Source organism: Bos taurus, chromosome 13 (genome assembly GCF_002263795.3).
Source record: "Bos taurus isolate L1 Dominette 01449 registration number 42190680 breed Hereford chromosome 13, ARS-UCD2.0, whole genome shotgun sequence".
Taxonomy (NCBI): domain Eukaryota; kingdom Metazoa; phylum Chordata; class Mammalia; order Artiodactyla; family Bovidae; genus Bos; species Bos taurus.
Window position 1 is genome coordinate 78,851,721 of NC_037340.1, and position 23,506 is coordinate 78,875,226.

General features: G+C 42.3%; 2 protein-coding genes across 2 annotated transcripts; one reads left to right on the plus strand and one right to left on the minus strand.

The window, feature by feature from the left end:
- Positions 1–785: 785 nt before the first annotated feature.
- DPM1 (dolichyl-phosphate mannosyltransferase subunit 1, catalytic) lies at positions 786–18,178 on the minus strand. Its single transcript, NM_001076013.2, is given in 9 exon segments — positions 786–1,126; positions 2,236–2,350; positions 4,351–4,419; positions 7,458–7,553; positions 9,274–9,299; positions 9,380–9,456; positions 10,970–11,003; positions 14,773–14,872; positions 18,007–18,178. Coding segments are annotated over 9 exon segments (783 nt in total). The 5' UTR covers positions 18,168–18,178; the 3' UTR covers positions 786–1,021.
- A 288-nt stretch (positions 18,179–18,466) lies between these two features.
- MOCS3 (molybdenum cofactor synthesis 3) lies at positions 18,467–21,391 on the plus strand. Its single transcript, NM_001081734.2, is given in 2 exon segments — positions 18,467–18,785; positions 18,966–21,391. Coding segments are annotated over 2 exon segments (1,188 nt in total). The 5' UTR covers positions 18,467–18,491; the 3' UTR covers positions 19,860–21,391.
- The last annotated feature ends 2,115 nt before the right edge of the window (positions 21,392–23,506 follow it).

Genomic DNA, 23,506 nt, shown 5'->3' on the forward strand with positions numbered 1-23,506 from the left:
TATAATCGGAAACTTATTTGCAGTAAGATCTTATTTGCAATACCTACTTAAAATGGGTAAACAGTATCTGTGCTGGCTTTACTGAACAACCTTTTAACTTGCAGAACAGTTTCCTCAAAAGAAGACATCTAGGGGATTCACTCATATGTATGCTTTGTTAAGGGTCCTGAAGTAACATGGAGACAAATTATTTTGAGGGAAAATACAGTTGTTTAAAAATTACTACCGGTGGTAATTCCCTGGCAGTCCAGTGGTTAGGACATGGTGCTTTCACTGCCAGGGACTCCAGTTCAAGCCCTAGTTGGGGAAGTAGGATCAATCCCACAGGCCTCATGACTTGGCCAAAAAATAAAAATTATTACAGCAGCTAGATTTATGCCTTAATGTCATCAATGTTTATCTTTACCAAAAGAAGTTTGTGCCCAGAAGAGAAAAAAACAACTATGCAATAAAATGTTGTTGCTTCCAATGCACGATATGTATTTTAAACCGACTTGCCCTGACAGGTGAAATGCTCTATCAAGTCAGCAGCTACAAAGACCCAAATTTAAATTGTGCTCTAAATGTATTATCTGGTTTAAGAAATTTGGGGTACATTTTAAAAGAGCAGGAAAGGTGTGTATTTTTCAGTTCATATAGAAACAGCCATATGTGTATTTCATGAATATGATTAGCACTCATCTTACTTCTGACACGTATTAGGTATGAATCCAGTCTTTTTCAAAATCTTCCCCAGGTAAGAAATCCTGCGTTTGTATACTTTAATGAAAGCAGCAGTATTTTTATGCGGAAATTCCATATACCTTTATTTATAGGTCTTAATACAGCAACATGTAAACGAAAAGTAAGAACACTGCTCGTTTTCCTAATCTGACGTATAAAATGGAGTTTCTCCAGAAAACAGACTTGCCTTACCTTATGATTTATGTTCTAAGAGTACACTTTATAAAAATCAGCAACCAGGCTTTTTCCATGTTTAAACTTAATTGAACATGATTAAGTATAAATGAATAACTTTCTTTTATGTAGTAGCAAAGAGAGTCAGTAATCCTTTCAAGAAAGAGACTATTTCATTTCCTCCCAACTTGGATTCACCATAAACACGATCCACAAATGATATTGGAACCTAGTTAAAAAAATATATGTTAAGTGAGTCTTCAAAAATATGAGAAAAGAAGTATAGCAGGCGTACAACAATTACTCATACAACAGAAACAAGATTGTTCCTCTGCTAGCAAGTCCTTCAAGGTTAAGTGCAAATTATGGGATTCTTACAGTAACCACCTGCATCTCCAAGTCTTCAAAATTAAACATAATATGCATATTATCTTAAAATAGGTCATATGAACCAAATCTACTGTTTTGAAAGGCACTGATCCTGAATATTAAGTTGGTTTACTCAAGCTTCAAGGAAAAATTATCCTCCAAAAGTAAAATGGCCTGAAATTTTTCCAGTAGTCCATCAAGTTTAGTGTTAGTTTCTCAGTCATGCCCGACTCTTTGCGGCCCATGGACTCTAGCCCACCACACTCCTATGTCCATGGGATTTCCCAGGCAAGAATACTGGAGTGGGTTGCCATCCCCTTCTCCACCATCAAGTTCAGCTGTCGCTATTTTAGCACTAAGCTAAAAAATCTTACAACTTCCACAAGAGCAGTGGCATTCCAGTTAGCTATTTTCTTGCTCTGAGTAAGAGGATTAAACTGCTCCTCCAATTCCTGCCCTTTGCATTTACTCATAGACCGTAGGGCAAAAGGGATTCACCAGGCATTTTTTTTTTTAAAAATTAACTAATTTTGGCCACATGGCACGTGGGATCTTAGTACCCCTACCAGGGATCAAACTTGTGCACCCTGCAGTGGAAACGGGAGTCTTAGCCACTGGCCCACCAGGGAGGTCCCACCCCGTTCATTTTTAACTTAAGTAGGTGGCTGACGGTCAAGACTAGGGGAAAAGCAGAAAACAGACTCATCCCATAATGCTGAGTGGTCAGAAGAAAAGGCAAGGATGAAGATACCGGTCACTTTTATTTATTTAAAAGGGAACACTGCCTTCTGTTAAGCTTTAGATCTTGGTATGTCACATATATTAATTTTAAAAGAATGTGAATTTTCACTCTTTTGCATGGACACCTGGAAGCCTTCCACATTTACTCAGTAGTTTATGAAAATTAACCTTTTATTATAAAAAGTCTAAACCTTGTTTCTTTATGAGGAATTGACATTATTTACATACCTCGCCAATAGTATAATTCAGCTGTCTCGCTCGAACAATCATCTCCATCTGGAAAACGTAGCCTTTAGAAATACATTTTCCTATTAATTTCTGTAAAACTTCTTTTCTGTATAACCTATAAGAAATTAAAATGTATATGAACACCTCGATAAATATACATTCCTACATGTACCCTGACCTTTCCAAAAGTTCACTGGTATTTATAAAAACTTAACTTTCACTGGCCATTTGTCTACAGAAAAGTTCTCACAGTTGATGATTATGATACATTTATCTTGAACTGGAAAGGCCATAAAAATATTTGGTAAATAATTTAGGGCAATTGTGGAAATGAATCCTTAGTATCTTTTAAAGAGTTATCTTCCTATCACACTATTAGAAATTATTAAAATATGGTAAAGTGAATCATGTGGAGCAAAACCGCCCATTGTTTGTAGTTTCAAAATTTTTCTTGAAATTTAAAGTTGAAAAGGAAGAAACTGTTTCAAATGCTGGGACAACAGAGTTGGTAGATAATGAAGCACAATATAAACTCGATGACAAGAAAGAAGCAATTATCAGGTGTTTCCTCATAAGTATCTATGAAGTTTCTGTTTCCTGAGATCTAAATAAATTCCTGGGATAAACTAAGTCCCTCTAGGTTGAGCCTGGTTAAGTTAGAGACAGGAAGTAGGGATCACAAGATTGAGGCAGTACTGGCGGGAACCAGCTATCAGTGACTGAGGTCACAGTCAGACAATTAAGACAGATGAATGCACACCCTAACTTTAGAGGCACTGCAAGCCAAAGGCAAAGCTCATCAGGTTTACAAAGAGAGACAGGAGTGGGGAAGTCCTATGGGTGAACTCTAATCTTCTTCGGGAGCTCTGTTTTCAGTCACTGAGGTTAAAAAAAAAATTCCCCCCGAGCCTCAATGTATACAAAGGCAGCAATTTATACCTTTTTTCTTGTAGTTTTTGAGAAAGCTATGAGAGAAAGAGCTAGGTGATGAAGTGACTAGGGGAACTAGGGCCCAAAGCAAAGTCCCCATCTCCACAACCAACTAAGCTACCCTGGGTCTTCATTCAAAATCACTGTAACACATGTGGGCTTCATATATTCATCTGCCTCGAAGTGTGGAACTGAAGGATGTATATATGGGTCTGTAGCTATCTTTCATACACCAAACTGTGCTTTCAAAACAACTTACATCTTAATTCTAGAGAAGTTTCATTTTCATTATCTGACGTCTAATTTGTGATGGCTCCTCTCTTCACTTCTGACTCTCTTACTGTCTCTGAACTGCTATCCAACAGACTTGCAGCTGCATTTGAAGTATTCATTACCTTCAACAGCAGGCTCCTAATTTCTGTATTTGTGTGTTTTAACAAGGGATTCCCGATGCAGGTTCGATCCCTGGGTTGGGAAGATCTCTGGAAGAGGGCATGGTAACCCACTCCAGTATTCTTGCCTAGAGAATCCCTTGGACAGAGGAGCCTGTTGGGCTATGTCCCATGGGGTCGCAAGGAATTGGACACGACTGAAGCGACTGAGCATGCGCACATGCGTTCTATCAAAGGTCAAAAGAATCAACACTTAATGGATAGAAGCGTGTACCAGGTAATATAATGTAGTAAGTAGCGCATGGAGTCTGATCTTAAAGGAGATGAGGAGACATTTTAGTTTCAGAGATTAAAAAAAATCTGGCAGTCATCTGGCACCATCATACAAAGTAACCTACTGTATCAAGTCTAAAATTACACAAACACCAAGAAACAAGCAAAAATTTAAAAATCCCAAGGACCCAGCAGGAGGCTTTGCACCACTTAGACAAGAAGTGATGTTCTGAATGAGCAGTCAGTGGTCACCTCAGGCCCCTCAAGGGCTGGGCGGTGACACTCACTGTAAGCACACCAGCCTGTCCTTCCTGCTCTTTAAAAGTACAGTATTTCCCTTAAGAAGATGTTTAGGATTCATTAGCACCTCTAACAACCTCAATCTGCCTTTTTTAGTATTCCAGAACAAAAATGGGGTGGAAATGAGAAGGGTTTCTTTAAGTAAGTCATTATAAAGCAAGAGATTTAGGCAAGAAATTGTAAATAGTAGAAAATATACAGTTACAAGTTTTCACTGTACCTGAAACTTCCTGTTAAATCAGATGCTCCTGGTCGCAGCAAAATCTGAGTTATAAAATTGGCCACACGGCTGTCAAAGAAAACGTTTTCTTTATAAAATACAGTTTCTACACGAAAGAAATACAGCCAAGTGCAGAGTGCTAAAAATGCTATACTAATTTCAAAAATGCAAGAAAAATGTTAACTCTATGGAACAAAGCAAGGATTTGTCAGTGAAAGGAGATCTGACAGTTCTCGTTTTTTACTCTTTGAATAGGTATTTTTTTATTCTTTGAATGTGACATGTGGAGATGACCTATAAAACAATCATTTTCCAAACACTAGGTAAGAATGGCAATAGATTTTTAACTCCACTTGCATATCTGCCAAAAGTCATAACTTAGGATTACGAACATCTGTCAAGACAGGAAAAGTGATCTATCAGGGATTTTAAGCTTCTTTTTCAGATTCAAATCACCAAGGGAGGGCTGTTTCCAATCTCAGTTTGCATTAAAACGGTTATTTTTTTTTTAAGGGTGAAGGTGGGAAAGGGTTTGGGGTTTTGGCCATCTCTGGAAACTGACCTCTACTCTGAGACTATCCATTCTGCTTGGGTTTCTGTAACCCACAGACTGGGTGACTTAAACAACAGATACTCAATTCTCAGTTCTGGAGGCTGAAGAGTCCAAGATAAAGGTGCTGTAAACTTGGTTCCTGGTGAGGATCCTGTCCCTAGCCTCCAAATGGTGCCTTCTCACATGGAGGGTGGAGGAGGGGAAAGGCCAGGCTTTCCGGCTTTCTTCTCGAAAGGGCACTAGTCCCACCAACAGTGCCCCACCCACATTCAGGGCCTCATCTAAACCCACTCACCTCTCCCAGACCCCATTTCCAAACCCCAACACTCCCAGGGCAAGGCACACGTGAATTCGGAAACATTCAGCTCGTAGCAATGACTTTAGGGTCTGTGCTTCAAGCACAACGAAGTATCAATCAATTATAAGCTACTACTGACGAATAGCTATTATTAACATTTCAAAAAGATGTAAAGTACACTTGGAAAAAATGACTTTGGTACTGCAGCTGTTTTAGTGTGCTCAGATTCAGAAAACTAGTTGTTCTGGAGGGAGGGAAGGTGGCAGGGAAGCAGCATGGAAAAAAGTTTCTCTCCAAGGCCAGGGGAACCATCAAGGTGCTCCTTAGGAGAGCCTATTTCATATAAAATACACAGCTAGGGATATAGTTGGGATAATGGCTAATAAAAACATACTCCCCTCCCTTCAATTTGCTTCTGATCGTTACAAAAGAATTCTAAGACATAATTTATCCCACAAAATTAATTTGACCCAAGGAATGTGAGAGTATATGTATTTATGTGTATGTGGTACATATGTATCTATATATTTATACATCTATTCAAGGTAATGCATTTTAAAATTGGGGTCTTTAACCAAAACGCTGCAAGTCCACGGGGTCCCAAACAGCTGGACATGACTGGACAACAACAATCAAAATAACAGCTAGAGTCACAGACTTGGGTTCAAATTCAGGTTCTGGACCATAAAAATGAGACCTTGAGCAAGTGATACATCATCTTTCTCACCAGTTTTTACTATAAAGTCAGTGAAGACATTAAGAAGTCATGACGGATACAACTCAATACAACTAAATGATCCAACCAAAAGTTGCAGACTGTCTCTCATTGGGACTCCCTGATTTTAAATATTAGTTTTAATGACCAAATTCAGAGAGGCCTGAGTCAGTGATCTCACTGACTTGCTGGTCTCAACCATGGCTGCACAACAGAATCCTCTGAGAACCTGTGAAAACTGAGGCTTCTGCACCATCCCTGGAGATCCATTCAAATGGTCTCCAATGTGTGTATGCACAAAGGAGGGGAGGATGAATAGGGAGCAGATGTATATAATTTCCTCCTACATGATTCTGATCCTCAGAAAGAATGAAAACTGCTCATTTATCTAACCCCTTCATTTCACTGAAGATTGAGGCTTTTACATGTTTTAAGTTTCACAGTTATGAGGCAAAACTGAACCTAACAGAACCTTTGACAGGAACGGAGAGTGATAAAAAGTGCTATTAGTAAGAGTTTATACAAGTACTATTAGTAAGAATTCAGGTATGTTGTTACACCAAAAAGCAATAAGCTAGGTAGATCTTTTCGAGATCGAAACATCACTGTCCAACAACCTAGGTGAGATAGACTAAATGTGGTCAACAATTGTTTGTGGGTCTTCCCATCAAGAGGAGGATTCTATTTCCGCATCCCTTGATCACAAGCTTGCTCTGACCAGAGTTTAAAGTGGTGTCAGCCCCAGAGCTGAGCACCCAGGAGTGCCTGCAGCTGCAGCTGTGGTGCTTCTGGGTGGTGCCCTCAGGAGGCCACGTAAAGCAGCTGACCCAGCTTTCCAGGTGAGTGGCTACGTGCAGGAGAACTGAGGTGGGCCCAGTCAACAACCAGTACCATATGCTAAACATATGAATGAGGCCATCTTGGAGCTACCAGCACAGCTCACCCTCAAGCCGAAGGAAACTGCATAAATGAGCCCAAGTGAAATCAGCGGAGGAACCAGTAGCCAAACCAAAGAATTTAGAGAAATAATAAATTTGTTTTAAGTCACTTAGCTTTGGGATGGTCTGTTACGCTGTAACAAAAAACTGAAACAGCTTGTTTTACTTCCATTTTATCATGAAGAAAACAAAGCTTAGAAAAGGCAAGATATGCAAGGGACACAGTAATTTAAATGACAGAATCAGGAGTTTAACCCAAGTCTGCCTCCAAAGCTTCACCACTTTATGTTTCTTAGTAAAAGCTGAAATCATGATGTATCTTAAATTATTAGAAAAATATATATTGAAAAGTTATTTAATCCAAAAATAGATGAATAATTCACTTAGAGCTGAAGGTTCACACAGAATAAATTTTGCTGAATTAGATAATTTCTATGAAAGGTTCAAAGGTTTATGCCAAGTGAAAAGCATCCAAAATAAAATACTCTAACACAGGAAAGATTGTAGGTAAGAAGCTACCTGGGAATATTGTTTGGAAGTCACAATCTGATTTCACAAACCCCACATGGTAATTTATTCCAAATACTTTCTATATGTATATACCTGATTATTTTTCTTTTCAAATCCCAGCCATATACACCGCCATTTCCTTTGTAGCGAGTTCCGGAAACAATGTCAAAATTACCCTCCTTTTGCTTCCTGTAGAAAAAATAAATTAGCTGTCAATTTAAAAAAGCTGCTGAGCTTTCAATGAAATTGCTAAAGCAAAGCTCGTATGTTTAATTCTAACAGATATCACAAGAAATTCCTTTCTGAAAAGGCTGCAGTAACTCACACTCCTTCCAGCCATCACTTGTGTCCATTTTCTACCATCTTATTGGTGCTGGGTGTATTGCTTCATAGGTTTTTAATTTTGAAAAACGAACGGGTAACAAACATGTAACACACGCTTATTTTAATTGCATTTCCCTGACTACATCCCAGGGTGAGCACCTTCTCTTCGTTTCCTGAGCCATTTGCGTTTCTCCTACATACGGCCTGTTTGCACCTCTCATCCATTTTCTAGTCCACTGGTGCCACTGCCTTATCAGGTCAAAGGAGTTTGGGGTACTGGTGATCCAAGCAGAGAAGGTATTTTTGAGGTGACTATGCAGAGATCAAAGGAGTAGTAGTTGGCATTAAGGAGCTGTGACACAGCACTTCAGACAAAGGGGGGGGCAGAGGATGAGTTCAGATCGCAAGGCAGGGGCCACTTCACAGAGTGGTTTGAATGCAAGTAAAGGGATGTGGATTCTCCATGTGTTCACAGGAACTCCTGGAAGTGTTCTCAACAGGTTGGGGACACAATCTGACTCTGTTTTTCTATTTAGTTTATGTTCAGAACAGCTCCCAAGTTCTTTTTCTGAAAGGTGTCAAGGTCTCTTAGATTTTCTAAAAATGTTTTTACATTACCTGTAAATAAATAGAATTTTGTACCCTTTACTGATATATGCTAAATTCTTATGTTACAACATTACTTAAAATTTCCGTATTTAATGACATCTGGTATACCTACAGTCACCGATGAGTTTATTGAAAATTAATTCAATATTTCATCATTTGGTAAGTTTCATGGGGAAATCCACTGGTGGTTAGGACTCCTGCTTTCACTGCTGAGGGCCCAGGTTCAATCCCTGGTCAGGGAACTAAGATCCCACAAGCTGTGGTGGTTTAGTCGCTTAGTCGTGTCCAATTCTTGTGACCCCATGGACTGTAGCCCGCCAGGCTCCTCTGTCCATGGGATTCTCCAAGCAAGAATACTGGAGTGGGTGGCCAAGCCATGCGGTGCAGCAAAAAGTAAAAAGGTAAGACACCTCTAACTTAGCACTAGGTTGTCTTCAGTATGTTTAAGTGGTTTCCTTCTATTTCTATACTAAAATTTTAAGAAGAAATGGATAGTGAATTTTATGACATACCCTTTAGCACCTATAGACGTAATCAGACTGCCTCCTTTGTTAATGTGATAAATGAATTATTTTGACAGATTCCTGATTTTGGCATTCATTCCTAAAATAAAACCCATCTATTCATAGGGTTTTACCCTTTTGATGCAGGGTTTAATTCCATTTAACAGGGAAGATGTTTTTCATCTTTTTCTATAGCATTTATAGAAATTAACAATGGTTTACAGAAATTTTCTATAGTGTTTACAGAATTAGGTAATAAAGGGATTATTTTTCAGTTAGTCCTCTCAGGGCCCCTAAAATACTTCATTTAGTCTTGTAACTATATTCACATGCCTCAAATCTGTGCACTGGTTTTATTTTTGATAGCAAACTTAAAACAGCATGAGCATTTTAATGAATAAAAAATGAAGTAAAAAATCAATATAAGATAAATGACTTGAATCATAATTCTTTCAAATATTAGAAATACCTACCTAATGAATTCAGGAATAAATTTTGGCTGAAATTAAGAATAAACAGTAGGTCAGTAAAATAGGCTAAGACTATAATAAAGAGCTAATAAAGAAACATACCACTCACATGGTGTGAGAGGTCAGCATCCATGATGATTATGTAGTTGCCTGTGGCATGTTTCATCCCGTGAATATATGCAGTTCCTAAAAAGGAAAACATCTGTACCCATTAAAGGAAGTCACCGGAAATGCTGAGGTCTACATCTCAACAGGGAAGAAACCGCTAAGCATCCCTGAAAAGCCATTAGTCCTCTACAGCTGACAGTGAACTATAACCTCACTTTAGTCCTGGGCACCATCTTGGGATGCCTGGACCCCCACCTAACCTGTCTCTCTGCTTCTGCTCTTCCCATCACTGCTGCCCCACAAAAGCTACCCAGGGACTGTCTTCCACACCTTAAGCCTGGTACACAAGAACCCTGTCTCTGGGGCCACAGGTGCAACTAGCAATTACTTAGCCACGCTTATGCCTAAAGTTCCTCAAGGACTTGGCAGGTAAGGGTAACTGGTCAGAAACAGGAGATGCGAATTCTGTGTTCTCTAGCCCCAATCCAACACGTATCTTACTAGCAAGGCTGAACTCTTCTGACTTCTGTTAAGAAGTGACTGACTATAGGTTTTTGGATTGCCACTGACTGGTTAGTAATTCTTGGTGGCTTTCAGGGCAGTTTCAAGATTACTTCCATCTTGAAGAACCTTCTGGATTCAGATATTCAGAACATTTGATCATGCCATGAAATCAAGGATCTTCAGGACAGCAGATACTCAATTTCCAAGTACTGTGTTTCCTCCACGCTCCCCCAATTTTTCAGTAATAACACTTTTCAACATAAAACAACTGTGACCAACAACAGAAATAAAGGCATTCAAGATTTTTATCTCAGAACGAGATTGAGTTCATTTGAGATTTTTCTATAACCTCTTACATTGTAAAACCAGAACAGCTTTCTTTTTAAAAAAACAAAAACCTTTTAAAAACGTTTAAAGAAATGTTCAAGAACTTACAGCTAAGGCAGTGTGCTGGTCCAAATGTTTGCCCTTAGATCCCTTCTCTGTTCTAAATATATCGCAGGGTACTATATTTGTTCTCTTGTCAACTGATTTCCAAACAGCTTTGGGAAGCACAGGAAGAAGAGAGATTTCAAGCAGAAGGGGAAAAGTCCAAGAGTCCTCCCCCTTACTCCACCTCTCAGCATGGACCAGATTCCCTCCTCAGCTCCCGCTTCCACCAGGTATCCCTGACTCTACCATTAGAGCTCCTCTGGGCACGTAGCCCGGGTCCCCGGCTCTAAAAACACCAGTTCCTCCATCGCTGCTCCAGCCCCGGGGGAGTAGCAGTGACCTCCAGTAGCACTAATCTCTGAGTAACCTCACTCTTCCATTTGGCTTCTCAGGAATTCCTTCACTGGTGTAACCAGATTCTCTGTATTAAATTCCTTATACTGAAAGACTTAACAATAGTTTCTGTTTTCCTAAGAGGGCCTTGGTTGATACAGGCAATTCAAGTTAAACCAACTACATGTCATTAAGATCATTAAAAATCATCACAGGAGGTCACTGCATTTTGGCCCTGTTCCAAACTGGGACACTACACATGGGAAATCTTACCAAGGTAAGGAGCAGGTATGGGGGAGTGGGGATGAGAGGGTCTGCTTACCTAGCCCCAACTTTTTCTCCCGTGGCCTTAGAAGCTGTAAGGATAAGAAATGGCATTTTAATACAAATAATCTAAAATCGAATAAAAAGTCTTTTTAAATAAGTGCTCACTCATTTTAACAGAAACACTGCTGCATTTATTTGAACTTACAGCACAATATGCCTAACATTTTTTGCCAAAATAAAAAATGCATTTAGTAACAAGTAATTTAACAGCTTTTAAGGAAAAGTAACATTCTTTTACCCAAATCCCCCCACCCCAGACAAAATCTTAAAAGTCTAGCCCCTCCTCCTCAGTGGAGGAGGTGCTAGAGTTTTTACCCACCAAAAAAAACAATGTATTTTTTTGGTCTGCTGTTAAGTCACTTTAGTCCTGTCTGACTCTGTGTGACCCCAGAGAGGGCAGCCCATGGGGCTCCCCCATCCCTGGGATTCTCCAGGCAAGAACACTGGAGTGGGTTGCCATTTCCTTCTCCAGTGCATGGAAAGTGAAAAGTGAAAGTGAAGTCGCTCAGTGGTGTCTGACTCCCAGTGACCCCATGGACTGCAGCCCACCAGGCTCCTCCGTCCATGGGATTTTCCAGGCAAGAGTACTGGAGTGGGGTGCCATTGCCTTCTCTCAATCTATCTATTGATTCCTTCCTAAGAAAACTGAGGATTTAACTCACTTATACCTTTTTGGAATATTTGATAACCATACTTGTTTTCTCAATTCCGTCTTTGATTTTAAACGTTGATATTTCATCAACTTATCTTGATTTTATGCTTAGATGACCTTATCTCATTCTCTATTGGTCCACTCACATGACTTCAGGTTATATTCCTAAAAGATTTTCTTTCTCTTACTGCTTGTCAATTAAGTCTTTCTACACTTTCTGGTTCACATATAAACCCTGACTTATTTAGATCTTTCCTTTTTTCTCTAAATTTCTGGAAAAGTAGAATGCCAGTGTTTGACACCAAATTTCTGAGGTAGGGGGATGAAGACTCACCACTGAGCATTTCCTATCCACCCCCGGCACTGGGCAGTAAGTAGGCAGCCGGCCTCAGACTGCAAACCTCCAAACAAAGGATTTTCAATTTAATTCAAACAGGTTACACTTTTTAACTACACGCAAGCTGCTGTAGGTCTAGAGGAGGAACAAAGACAAAGTACATTCCTGCCTGGTGAGCTCGTATACAGGAGAGCCAGACAGTCAGTCAGTGATCCATGGTAGTTACAATTCACTAAGCAAAATCAAATGACGTGTCAGGTTTTATCTGATGCTGTGCTTGATGGTTACCATCAAAATACTGACCTCATCTGGTATTTGCACTGAAAACTCAAATTCTTTACAGTTTATCTTAGATTTTCTATAACCCTGTGTTTTAGCTTAAAAAAAAAAACAAACTCATTTTCAAAGAATTTTATTATTTTTAATTTTCAGACTTTCAAAGGTTTATATTAAATAACTCCATCTTTTTTCCCCCCTGAAATATTACTTCCAGTCAGTTTGAAAGGCTAGCTAACAAAGCATCTATGAATATTTTATCTGAGATTTTGTATGGTGGTTCCTAATTTTTCTTCAATTTCCCCCCAACTGAATATACTTATGTGACCTAAAAAGCAAGCAAGTACCATCTTTGGCATAGCTTCTTATTGGTCACACATGCACACACACCCCCAGTAATTTTCTTAAATGACCTAAAAGTGATAAAATAATGAGTAGGCAATTTCCCTGGTACCACTCAGAAATCGTGACAGTAAATGCTATTTTTTCCCTCATCCTTTTAAATTTTATTAGGTTGATGAGGAAAGCAGAATTCTTTGAAGACCATGTTGTTTTAGAATTTGAGGTCAATTCAGCAGGCACAATCAATCACACCTCAGGGTTGAGGTTCAAAGATAAAAGGATTCAAAACACTGTCAGGCTGATGTTTCCAGGTTAAATGGAACTACACAGTGAGAACATTCTATGCATTATGTGAATCAGTGCAGTGGGCCCTGAACCTATACAAGAGGAACTGAGGAACTGTTGGCCAAAAATATGAATCAACCATTATTGAAAGTCACTGCTAAAAGGATGAAAATCTAAGCTTTTATCTCCTCTGTAAGCTTGTACATCTGGAAATATTCAGAGAGGACTGAGGTGTGACAGTTCTGTGAATTGTGCCTGTGAGATGGAAGGAAGCTCCATCACAGGATAGACTTGCACTGTACGTAAGCGTAACATATTCCCTGGGACTTGCTGATGGTCCAGTGGCTGGGACTCTGACCTTCCAATGCAGGGGGCCCAGGATCAATCCTTGGTCTGGGAACTAGAACCTGCATACCACAACTAAGACCTGTCACAGCCAAATAAATTCAAAAAAAGAGAGTGTAACACACTTCCTTTCAACTCTTCTCATTAACTAAGCTCTCCTGTGACTGCATAGAAATTATTTCATTATTGGGCTTAATCAAGAATATGTGAACTCAGAGTCTATTTTGTTTGATGCTTAATTGCTACTTCTTGAAGTGCAAGTATCAATAAAGGTTCTCCAAGAGACTTCTTTATGCATATACCAAAGGGCTCTCTTTGGCACGAGGTGGTAATTTTGCTGGCAAAGGGACGTCTGATGATGCCCAGAGGTATTTCTGGTTGCTGCACTGCGGGGGTCACTGCTGCATCTTGTGGGTAGAGTCCAGAGCTGATGCTGAACATCCTGTAACATACAGGACAGTCCCTCACAGTGAAGACCCCTCAGGTCCCAAGGTCAGTAGTGCCAAGACTGAGAAATTCTCATTCATGCAAATTATAAAATACTGTCTAAAATGTGTTTTCTAATTAAATCTGGATGTAACTGTTTTTGGCCCAAGAACTGGCTGAAGTAAACTAAAAAATCTACTCCAGCATTCATAAAGGCAAACCATTGATCAAAAATAAAAATGCCCAAGTTACTCCTGTAGAACAACAGGCTTTAAGGTACAGTGAGAAAGTTTAAGACTTAGAAACTCAGTCTATTTCACAAGACTATCCTACAGATAAAACTGCCAGGTTCTTTGAAAAATCATGTTTCACATGAAAACAACCAGTCACCTTTCCCAGCTACAAGCTTTTAGCTGCAGACAGCATTCTCTACTGAAAGGACGAGAACACCTACAGAAAGTGAGCAAGAGAGATCAAGGCACGCATTCCTTTTTTTGTGTGTGTGTGTGTAATAAAGTTTTATTAAAGTATAAAGGAGATAGAGAAAGCTTCTGACACAGGCATCAGAAGGGGGTAGAAAGAGTACCCCAAGGCACGCATTCCTAACTGCAACCTAGCTTTAAAACTTGTTTAGTTACTGAGTTGTGTCCAACTCTTTTGAGACGCCACGGACTGCAGCTCACGAGGCTCCTCTGTCCATGGGATTTTCCAGACAAGAATACTGGAGTGGCTTGCCATTTTCTTCTCCAGGGGATCTTCCTGATGCAGGGATCAAACCCAAGTCTTCCTGCACTGGCAGGAGAATTCTTTACCACTGAGTCAGCAGCGAAGACCCCAGTTCTATAATACTTCTGAATTCAGTATCATGCTTTAATTCTGCCCTTCAAGGAAACTGATTTGCAGAGTCAGACATAACGAGTTCATCCAAAGGCCCACTGTTCTGCTGTAAATCTACCAATGACTCAACATACCAAAGGTATGTAAAACCTCAAGCACAATGAAAATGTATCTAAATCCCAAGCATATATCAGTGCTCTTTATCTTTTCAGTTTCTAGACAGATGGAATCCAAGCACTGTTCATTTATCATCTTTCCCCCATATAAAGGTAATTGATATGATAGAAAAATGACTTACAATTCTGTCTGACCCATAGATCTTCTCCAACTGCTCAGCAATGTCCCTTGTTCCATCTGGGCTTCCATCATCTATGATTATAATTTCATAGTTGAAACCACTAAAATAAAAAAAAAATTAAATTTGTATTGCTTGGAGACAGTAGTCTGAAATGAAAAAAACAATTTAAAAGTCACTAACTCCTCCCTAGTGTAAGTGGCAATTTATTGCCATGTTAATTAACAAGGAAAACTTCAATTATCAATTGAAATAAATGTCAAATATTCAGAATGTCACTTCCAAACTATGTAAGTGAAAGTCGCTCAGTCGTGTCTGAGTCTTTGCAACCCCATGGACTATAGAGTCCATGGAATTCTCTAGGCCAAAATACTGGAATGGGTAGCCTTTCCCTTCTCCAGGGGATCTTCCCAATCCAGGGATTGGACCCAGGTCTTTCACATTCCAGGCGGATTCTTTATCAGTTGAACCACAAGGGAAGCCCGCCAGGTGCCCTGGGGCCAGCAAGAGCAACTCTTGCTTATTGCTGGGCCCGGCTGCTGGAAAATGCTCCTGTACAGTCCTGCTGCTGCTAAGTCGCTTCAGTCATGTCCGACTCTGTGCGACTCCACAGGCTCCCCTGTCCCCGGGATTCTCCAGGCAAGAATACTGGAGTGGGGTGCCACTGCCTTCTCCAATACAATCTTGAGATGTTAAAATTCTCACACATAAAACATATTCTTTTGTTAAAAAAATTAGTGATCATATATTTATATATGACAGGATATCATATGAAATCTTACTTATCCACTTGGGAAATTTTATTTTGTGAAAGTGAAGGTGCTCAGTCGTGTCCGACTCCCAGCGACCCCACGGACTGCAGCCTACCAGGCTCCTCCGTCCATGGGATTTTCCAGACAAGAGTACTGGAGTGGGGTGCCACTGCCTTCTCCAATACAATCCTGAGATGTTAAAATTCTCACACATAAAACATATTCTTTTGTTAAAAAAATTAGTGATCATATATTTATATATGACAGGACATCATATGAAATCTTACTTATCCACTTGGGAAATTTTATTTTAAAAATACATTTAAAAGGTATCAAGTCAGCTGAGTGGCTCTGGATGATTATTCTTTTTAACCCCCAACAGATTTAAATAACGAATCAGGAATCTGATTTTATTTCACCCTTAAAAAAACCCCACTTGAGGATGGTGATAGTCTTTGATACCACCATTTCAAATAATTGTACCTATTACCCCACACTATCAAATAAAAAGCACAGAACTACAAAAGACGTCAGTGCTTCTGAATTAAGGTCTTTCTATAGTTCTCATTAACTTCACGTGATAGTTTGCACTCAAAAAACAAGTCAGCAGAATACTTGGCAAGCTGCACCTGTGCTCACCATCACATCTTCCACCACCCCCTTTAAAGAAGACATTCTTTTTGTTAACTTTACTGGTAAACTTATGGGGAAAGAGGAGGTACAGATAAACCCCCATAACACAACATTATGTTTCCTCTGGTCCTGCTTTAAGAAACAAATGCACGGAAAACAACCAGAAAACACATTCCACTGTTAAAATGCTTTAAAAAAAAAAAAAAAAACACACACAAAAGTCAGCCCCCAGCACACTTGGAAGAAAGCAAAACCCAGCCTATCTATTCTCTAACAGCAAAGACGACTTCAGTTCCCCACAGGGCACTAAATCTGGGCATGCGCTTTACAAGTCAAAACCAGTTAAGATGTTGATTCTATTTGTGTTGCTGAGATACTTCATTCATAAGCAAAATTACTCCCCTCTACACTTCAAAGCACAAGACCACCTGAGGAAGAGGTAGCTAAAAGCAATCAAGCTGAGCAGACTTTAGGTAATTTGACTGCCACCTGAAAAGAAAACAGTTGTTCCCCATTAAACTTCATTCTCCACCCAGAAATCACTAAAGATAAACTGCACTACATCAAAGAACAGAGCAAAAAAACACCGTATAATCATGAAACAAGCCAGGACAAGATCAGCTACACGACAGTTTCTCTAACTGGGAAAAGAGTTTGAGAAATCAAAATAGAAATTTTTTTAAAAAGTTAAAAGCCATGAATAAAAACTTTGAAAAGCCATGAATGTGAAGATAATGATTTGATTCAAATAATTATAATCAAACAGCAGTGTTTTTCACTTATCAGTATTTCCCACGATGTAGGTTTAATAAAGCTGGCTGGTTCGTGAGGATAAAGGCCCCCTCTCTGATGAACGTTGCAGAATTCTAAGCTGGTATAATTTTTTTTGACAGCAATTTGGCATTAACTACCAATCTTAAGCACATCTCTGTCGACTCAGCAATTCGACCGCGAAGACTTTACCTCGGGTATACTAGTAAAACAACGAATGCGTAAGGGGCACTTACTACAAATACGTCGTGAACAAAGTCTCCGTTCTCATTTGTAAAACCAAAGTCAAAAGAGGAAAAACAAAAAAAGTCTGGAAATAACTCGTTCTCGATTGAGAAGACTCGGTTGGAAAAATAAAAGCTATATGATATTATCTAATTTTCAAAGCACTGTAATTTGAGAGGTTTGTATATGCTGATACCTAAAGATCAAAGATTTATACACGATCCCCAAAACAAGGTAATTCGTACTAATAGCATTTTCTGAAGACAGAAAAAAGAAAAACTTTAAACATTTTCAAACTCTAACATCAACACCTCCCAGTTTTTTTTTTTTTTTTAAACAATCACATCAAACATCCACCTGCGAGTCTGCCCTTCTGCCTTCTCCAGAAGGGTTGCCCAGCCCAGCAGCAGCTCCCTAACCCACAGGGCCCAAACCTCCTGCTTACATAAGCCCTCGGAACGGGGGCGGGAGACAGCGGGCTCGCTCAGAGTCCCGGCTCCGGCCACAGCGCCCGATCGTCTAGATAAGGGAGAAGCGAGGTCAGGTTTTCGGACCCGCAGGCATTAAAAAGGGTGGCCAGCCCTTCTAAGAAAAGGCGGGCAGAGGGCCGTCGGGGAGTGTACAATAAAGAAGTGCTTCAGAAAACCCAAGGGCGGGACTAAGAATCCGAGAGACGAAGAGAAGCGCAGAGGAATCCGCCTCTGCTTTCCTCGCAGGGTGGCGTCCTCCCCAGGGTCTCCCGCGGGGGCCGAAGAGAGGCCGGGCAGGGCCGCCTCGCGCAGCCGCCAACGGCCGACACCCAGGCCCGGAAAGCCAGCTCATCTCATTTCTCGGGGAGGGCGGCCCGGCGCGCTACCTCTCGGAGAAGCTCTTCACCAGCAGCCACACGATGAACGGTAAGTTCTCGCGCTCGTTGTACGTGGGCAAAAGCACTGAATACTTGTCTTGCCGCGAGACGCGCCCCTTCGGCTCCCGCCGAAACCTAGGAGAGCTACGACTTGCTTCCTCGGCAGCCATGGCGGAACTGCGCGACAGGCCGGAAGCAGAAATACGTCACGCGGGGCGGAAGGCGAAGGATTGGACTGGACCAAATCCCGAGAAGGGGGGGTGGTCTATGTGGACGAGTTCTAGTCTTCCTAAGGTTCATTTCGCAGTTCCTTTGGAAATAGTAAGAACTTGTGAGTCTTTCACTGAGTCTGAGGGTGGCGCAAGAAATGCAGGTCCATTTATCACCTGGCTCAAGCTCCATAAAGTTTTTGTTTTGGTTTACTCCGGCCTCGCGACGAAGAAAAGCCGGAAACGGAAATGCCTTTAACGACGACTTCCGGAAAGAAGCCCGGCATGGCGGCCAGGGAGGAGGTGCTGGCCCTACAGGCCGAAGTCGCGCAGCGTGAGGAGGAGCTGAGTTCCCTGAAGCAGAGGTTGGCGGCAGCCCTTTCGACGGGGCAGGAGTCAGCGCGCTCGGTTCCGGTGTCGCCCCTGCCTCCCAGGGCCGCCCTGTCCCGAGAGGAGATCCGGCGCTATAGCCGGCAGCTCGTGCTGCCGGAGCTGGGCATGCAGGGGCAGCTGCGCCTGGCGGCCGCGGCCGTACTCGTAGTAGGCTGCGGGGGGCTCGGCTGCCCACTGGCGCAGTACCTGGCCGCAGCCGGCGTCGGCCGCCTGGGCCTCGTGGACTACGACGTGGTCGAAGCGAGCAACCTGGCCCGCCAGGTGCTGCACGGCGAGGCCCTGGCCGGCCAGGCCAAGGTCTTTTCGGCGGCCGCTGCCCTGCGCCGCCTCAATTCAGCGGTGGAGTGCGTGCCCTACGCCCAGGCGCTGACCCCGGCCACGGCGCTGGACCTCGTCCGCCGCTACGACGTGGTGGCCGACTGCTCCGACAACGCGCCCACCCGCTACCTGGTGAGCGACGCTTGTGTGCTCGCCGGCCGGCCCCTGGTGTCCGCCAGCGCGTTGCGTTTCGAGGGCCAGCTCACGGTCTACCACTACGGCGGGGGGCCTTGCTATCGCTGCGTGTTCCCCCGGCCACCCCCGGCGGAGACGGTGACCAGCTGCGCGGATGGCGGGGTGCTCGGCGCGGTCACCGGGGTCCTGGGCTGCCTGCAGGCGTTGGAAGTGCTGAAGACCGCTGCGGGCCTGGGCCCTTCTTACAGCGGCCGCCTGTTGCTTTTTGACGCACTCCGAGGCGATTTCCGCTGTATCCGGCTGCGGAGGCGCAGGCCCGACTGTGCCGCCTGCGGGGAGCGGCCCACCGTGACCGACCTGCAAGACTACGAAAGCTTCTGCGGTTCGTCGGCCACGGATAAGTGCCGCTCCCTCCGGTTGCTGAGCCCGGAGGAGCGGATTTCCATTATGGACTATAAGCGACTTCTGGATTCTAGGTCACCCCACCTGTTGCTGGACGTCAGGCCTCAAGTGGAGGTGGACATCTGTCGTCTGCCTCACGCCCTGCACATCCCTTTGAAAAGTTTGGAACGGAGGGATGCGGAGAGCCTGAAAGTCTTGGGAGAAGCCATCCGGGAAGGGAAGCAGGGCGCACAGGAAGGGGCGTCTGTCCCCATTTATGTGATTTGCAAACTGGGCAATGACTCCCAGAAAGCTGTGAAGATCTTGCAGTCCTGGGCAGACTTGGACTCTTTAACAGTTAAGGACGTTGTCGGGGGGCTCATGGCCTGGGCTGCCAAAATCGATGGAACGTTCCCGCAGTACTGAGGTGGCCGGTGGAATCTGACCAGCGAAGGGTGTGGGTTGCCATGTTACCTAAAGTTTTTTCACCTTTATTTATTTGCACTTTTCCCCCAGTAATGTATGGAGGAGCCTGGGATTCTACAGTACCTGTGATTAGGTGGACTACTTTTTATAAGAATCTTTTAAATTGTAATTTATCGAATAATGTAGTTATTGGGGTTATGACAATGTTCCTGTGACCTGTCTTATGTTTGCAGCACTTGCTGCAAGTAGTGTGTTTTAAATTCAGGTCATTCGCCTGCCCTGCGCCCCTCCCCCCGCCAAAATAAAAAGCTTTTCAGCATGTGAGGGCGATCTGGTTGTAATATACTTGCCCCTTTGACCGCCAGGGTTGATGTGACCGACCTGGCTAGCTAGGCGGGTGTTTCCTTCCTCCTTCACTGCTCCCATGAGCGTTTCTCCCGAAGCTGTGCCCTCAGTGAAATCGCACAGCCATCCCTGGTGGAGGAGGATGGGTCTTCAATAAAGGGCCTAGGAGTAGCTGTGCTTTCCCCATAGAACTTCCAAGCAAGCTGCCAAGCTTACTCTTTAAATTGTACGTTTTAATGCTTGGAAAGGTGTAGTAAACTTAATTGATTACAGATAAAATAGTTAAGCTCAGTTTATTGTTTACTAAGACACTCAGACTGTTTTGGGGGGCTCCAAAATCACTGCAGATGGTGACTGCAGCCATGAAATTAAAAGACGCTTAACTCCTTGGAAGGAAAGTTATGCCCAACCTAGATAGCATACTGAAAAGCAGAGACATTACTTTGCCAACAAAGGTTCGTCTAGTCAAGGCTGTGGTTTTTCCTTTGCTCGTGTATGGATGTGAGAGTTGGACTGTGAAGAAAGCTGAGTGCCGAAGAATTGATGCTTTTGAACTGTGGTGTTGGAGAAGACTCTTGCGAGTCCCTTGGACTGCAAGGAGATCCAACCAGTCCATTCTGAAGGAGATCAGCCCTGGGATTTCTTTGGAGGGAATGATGCTGAAGCTGAAACTCCAGTACTTTGGCCACCTCATGCGAAGAGTTGACTCATTGGAAAAGACTCTGATGCTGGGAGGGATTGGGGGCAAGAAGAGAAGGGGACGCCAGAGGATGAGATGGCTGGATGGCATCACTGACTTGATGGACGTGAGTCTCAGTGAACTCTGGCAGTGTGTGATGGACAGGCAGGCCTGGCGTGCTGCGATTCATGGGGTTGCAGAGTCAGACACGACTGAGTGACTGAACTGAAGACGTTTTGGGGGTGTTATTTCTACTTCAAGTGCTGAAATACGTCCTAGAGCAGTGGTCCCCAACCATTTTGGCACCAGGGGCTGATTTCATGGAAGACATGTTTGGCGATGGAGGGGTGAGGGCAGATAATCTTGGTTTCCATCACTCACCTCTCCACTTTGTAGTCTGTACATAACAAGCCACCAACCAGGACTGGGGTTCTGGATGCCTTTTATAGAGAAATCAGTATTTAAAATGTAAATTATTTAAACATTAAAATTACCTGGGACGTGGTCACTTTATTGTCTTGAATTAATAGCCAAATAAGATACTTACAGTCTAGTAAGATAGAAACCGTGTTTGTAGTTTGTCAGTTTCTTTTATAAATCACTGATTTTTTTTCTAGATTTAGTTTCAGGTTCCACCTTCTGTTGTGCAAATAGATATTTCTAAACTGTTGTGTGGCTTGCTTTGAAATCTTCAGGTCCAAGTCCCAACTTTCTGCCCTCCCCTGTCCTTTTTTCTATGTTCAATCTGTTATTTTTATTTTTCACTTTACTGTGTGGCCAGGATGCCAAATACAATATTGAATTAAAGTGAAATAATACACATTTCTTCTCTCCTCCGCAATTTTGGGTGAAAAACTTTGAATATGTGACCAATATTACCTGTTATTGCTTTACTGTAGGTAAATAACCTCTCTCTGATTAAATTTGTATTTACAATTTGCTAAGAGTTTTCATTGAATTCATCAAATGCTTTTTCTACATTCTTATGTGTGTTTTCTCTTCTGTTAACATTGTGAATTCCTTTTTTTTTTTAATCATGGCAAACAAACACATAAACTTCACCCTCCTGACAGTCTCCATGTGTACAAAACCAGATTCCAGAAGCCCCCATCCTTCATGACTGAGACTTTACACCTACAGAGCATCTCCCCATCACTCCCCTTTAATGTACCTTTTGTATCTTTTAATCTGTTCCAGCATTTTATGTTGGTTTTCTTATGCAACAGCATTTTCATGAAATGGCAGGTAGTCTGCCCAACTTCCAACATATACAACAAAATTAAAAGCGAACATGTGGCCTATGAGTGTATAAGAGTCAACCCACATAATCAAAGGGAGCCTCTCTTCTCCAGCTGATTGTTGTATGCAAGCTTATAATTGTCAGAAATCACAGATATAAAAGTAAAATGTTTGCATCTCTGAGTACAACTTTTAAAGTTTCAAAGCATTATGGGCCAGGACTTCTATGGTGGTCCGGTGGTTAAAAATCTGCCTGCCAATGCAGGGGACACAAGTTCAATCCCTGGTCTGGGAAGACTCCATGTGTCTTGGGGCAGCTAAGCTTAGGCATCTATCTACAGAGCCTGCGCTCCCTACAGTGCATGCTCCACAGCGGGAGAAGCCACCAGGATGAGGCACTCCAGCACAGACAAAGATACCTTATTAACTGTGAAAAAGATCTTGCAGTCCAAGGGACTCTCAAGAGTCTTCTCCAACACCACAGCTCAAAAGCTTCAATTCCTCTGCTCAGTTTTCTTTATGGTCCAACTCTGAAGTCCATACATGACTACTGGGAAAACCATAGCTTTGACTAGACGGACCTTTGTCAGCAAAGTAATGTCTGCTTTTTAATATGCTATCTAGGCTGGTCATAACTGTTCTTCCGAGGAGCAAGCATCTTGATTTAATGGTAGTCACCATCTGCAGTGATTTTGGAGCCCAAGAAAATAAAAGTCTGTCACTGTTCCCATTATTTCCCCATCTATTTGCCATGAAGTGATGGGACTGGATGCCATGATCTTAGTTTTTTGAATGTTGAGTTTTAAGCCAGCTTTTTCACTCTCCTCTTTCATCAAGAGGCTCTTTAGTTCCTCTTCGCTTTTGGCCATGAGGGTGGTGTCTGCATATCTGAGGTTATTGATATTTCTCTGGGCAATCTTAATTCCAGCTTGTGCTTCATCCAGCCTAGCATTTCTCATGATATACTCTACATATAAATTAAATAAGCAGGGTGACAATATACAACCTTGATGTACCTCTTTCCCAATTTGGAACCAGTCCATTGTTCATGTCTGGTTCTAACTGTTGGTTTTGAACCTGCATACAGATTTCTCAGGAGGCAGGTAAGATGATCTGGTATTCCCATCTCTTGAAGAATTTTCCAGTTGTGATCCACATAGTCAACGGCTTTGACGTAGTCAATAAAGCAGTGTAAGATGTTTTTCTCAGCCACAGCTCAGAGGCCGGAAAACAAAGTTGCCTTACATCACTCTTCCCAGGTGGTGTTAGTGATAACCCACCCGCCAGTTCAGGAGACCTAAGGGACATGGACGAGATGAAGATGACATCTCGTCCTCAGGACAACAGAGGATGAGATGGTTGGATGGCATCACCGACTCGATGG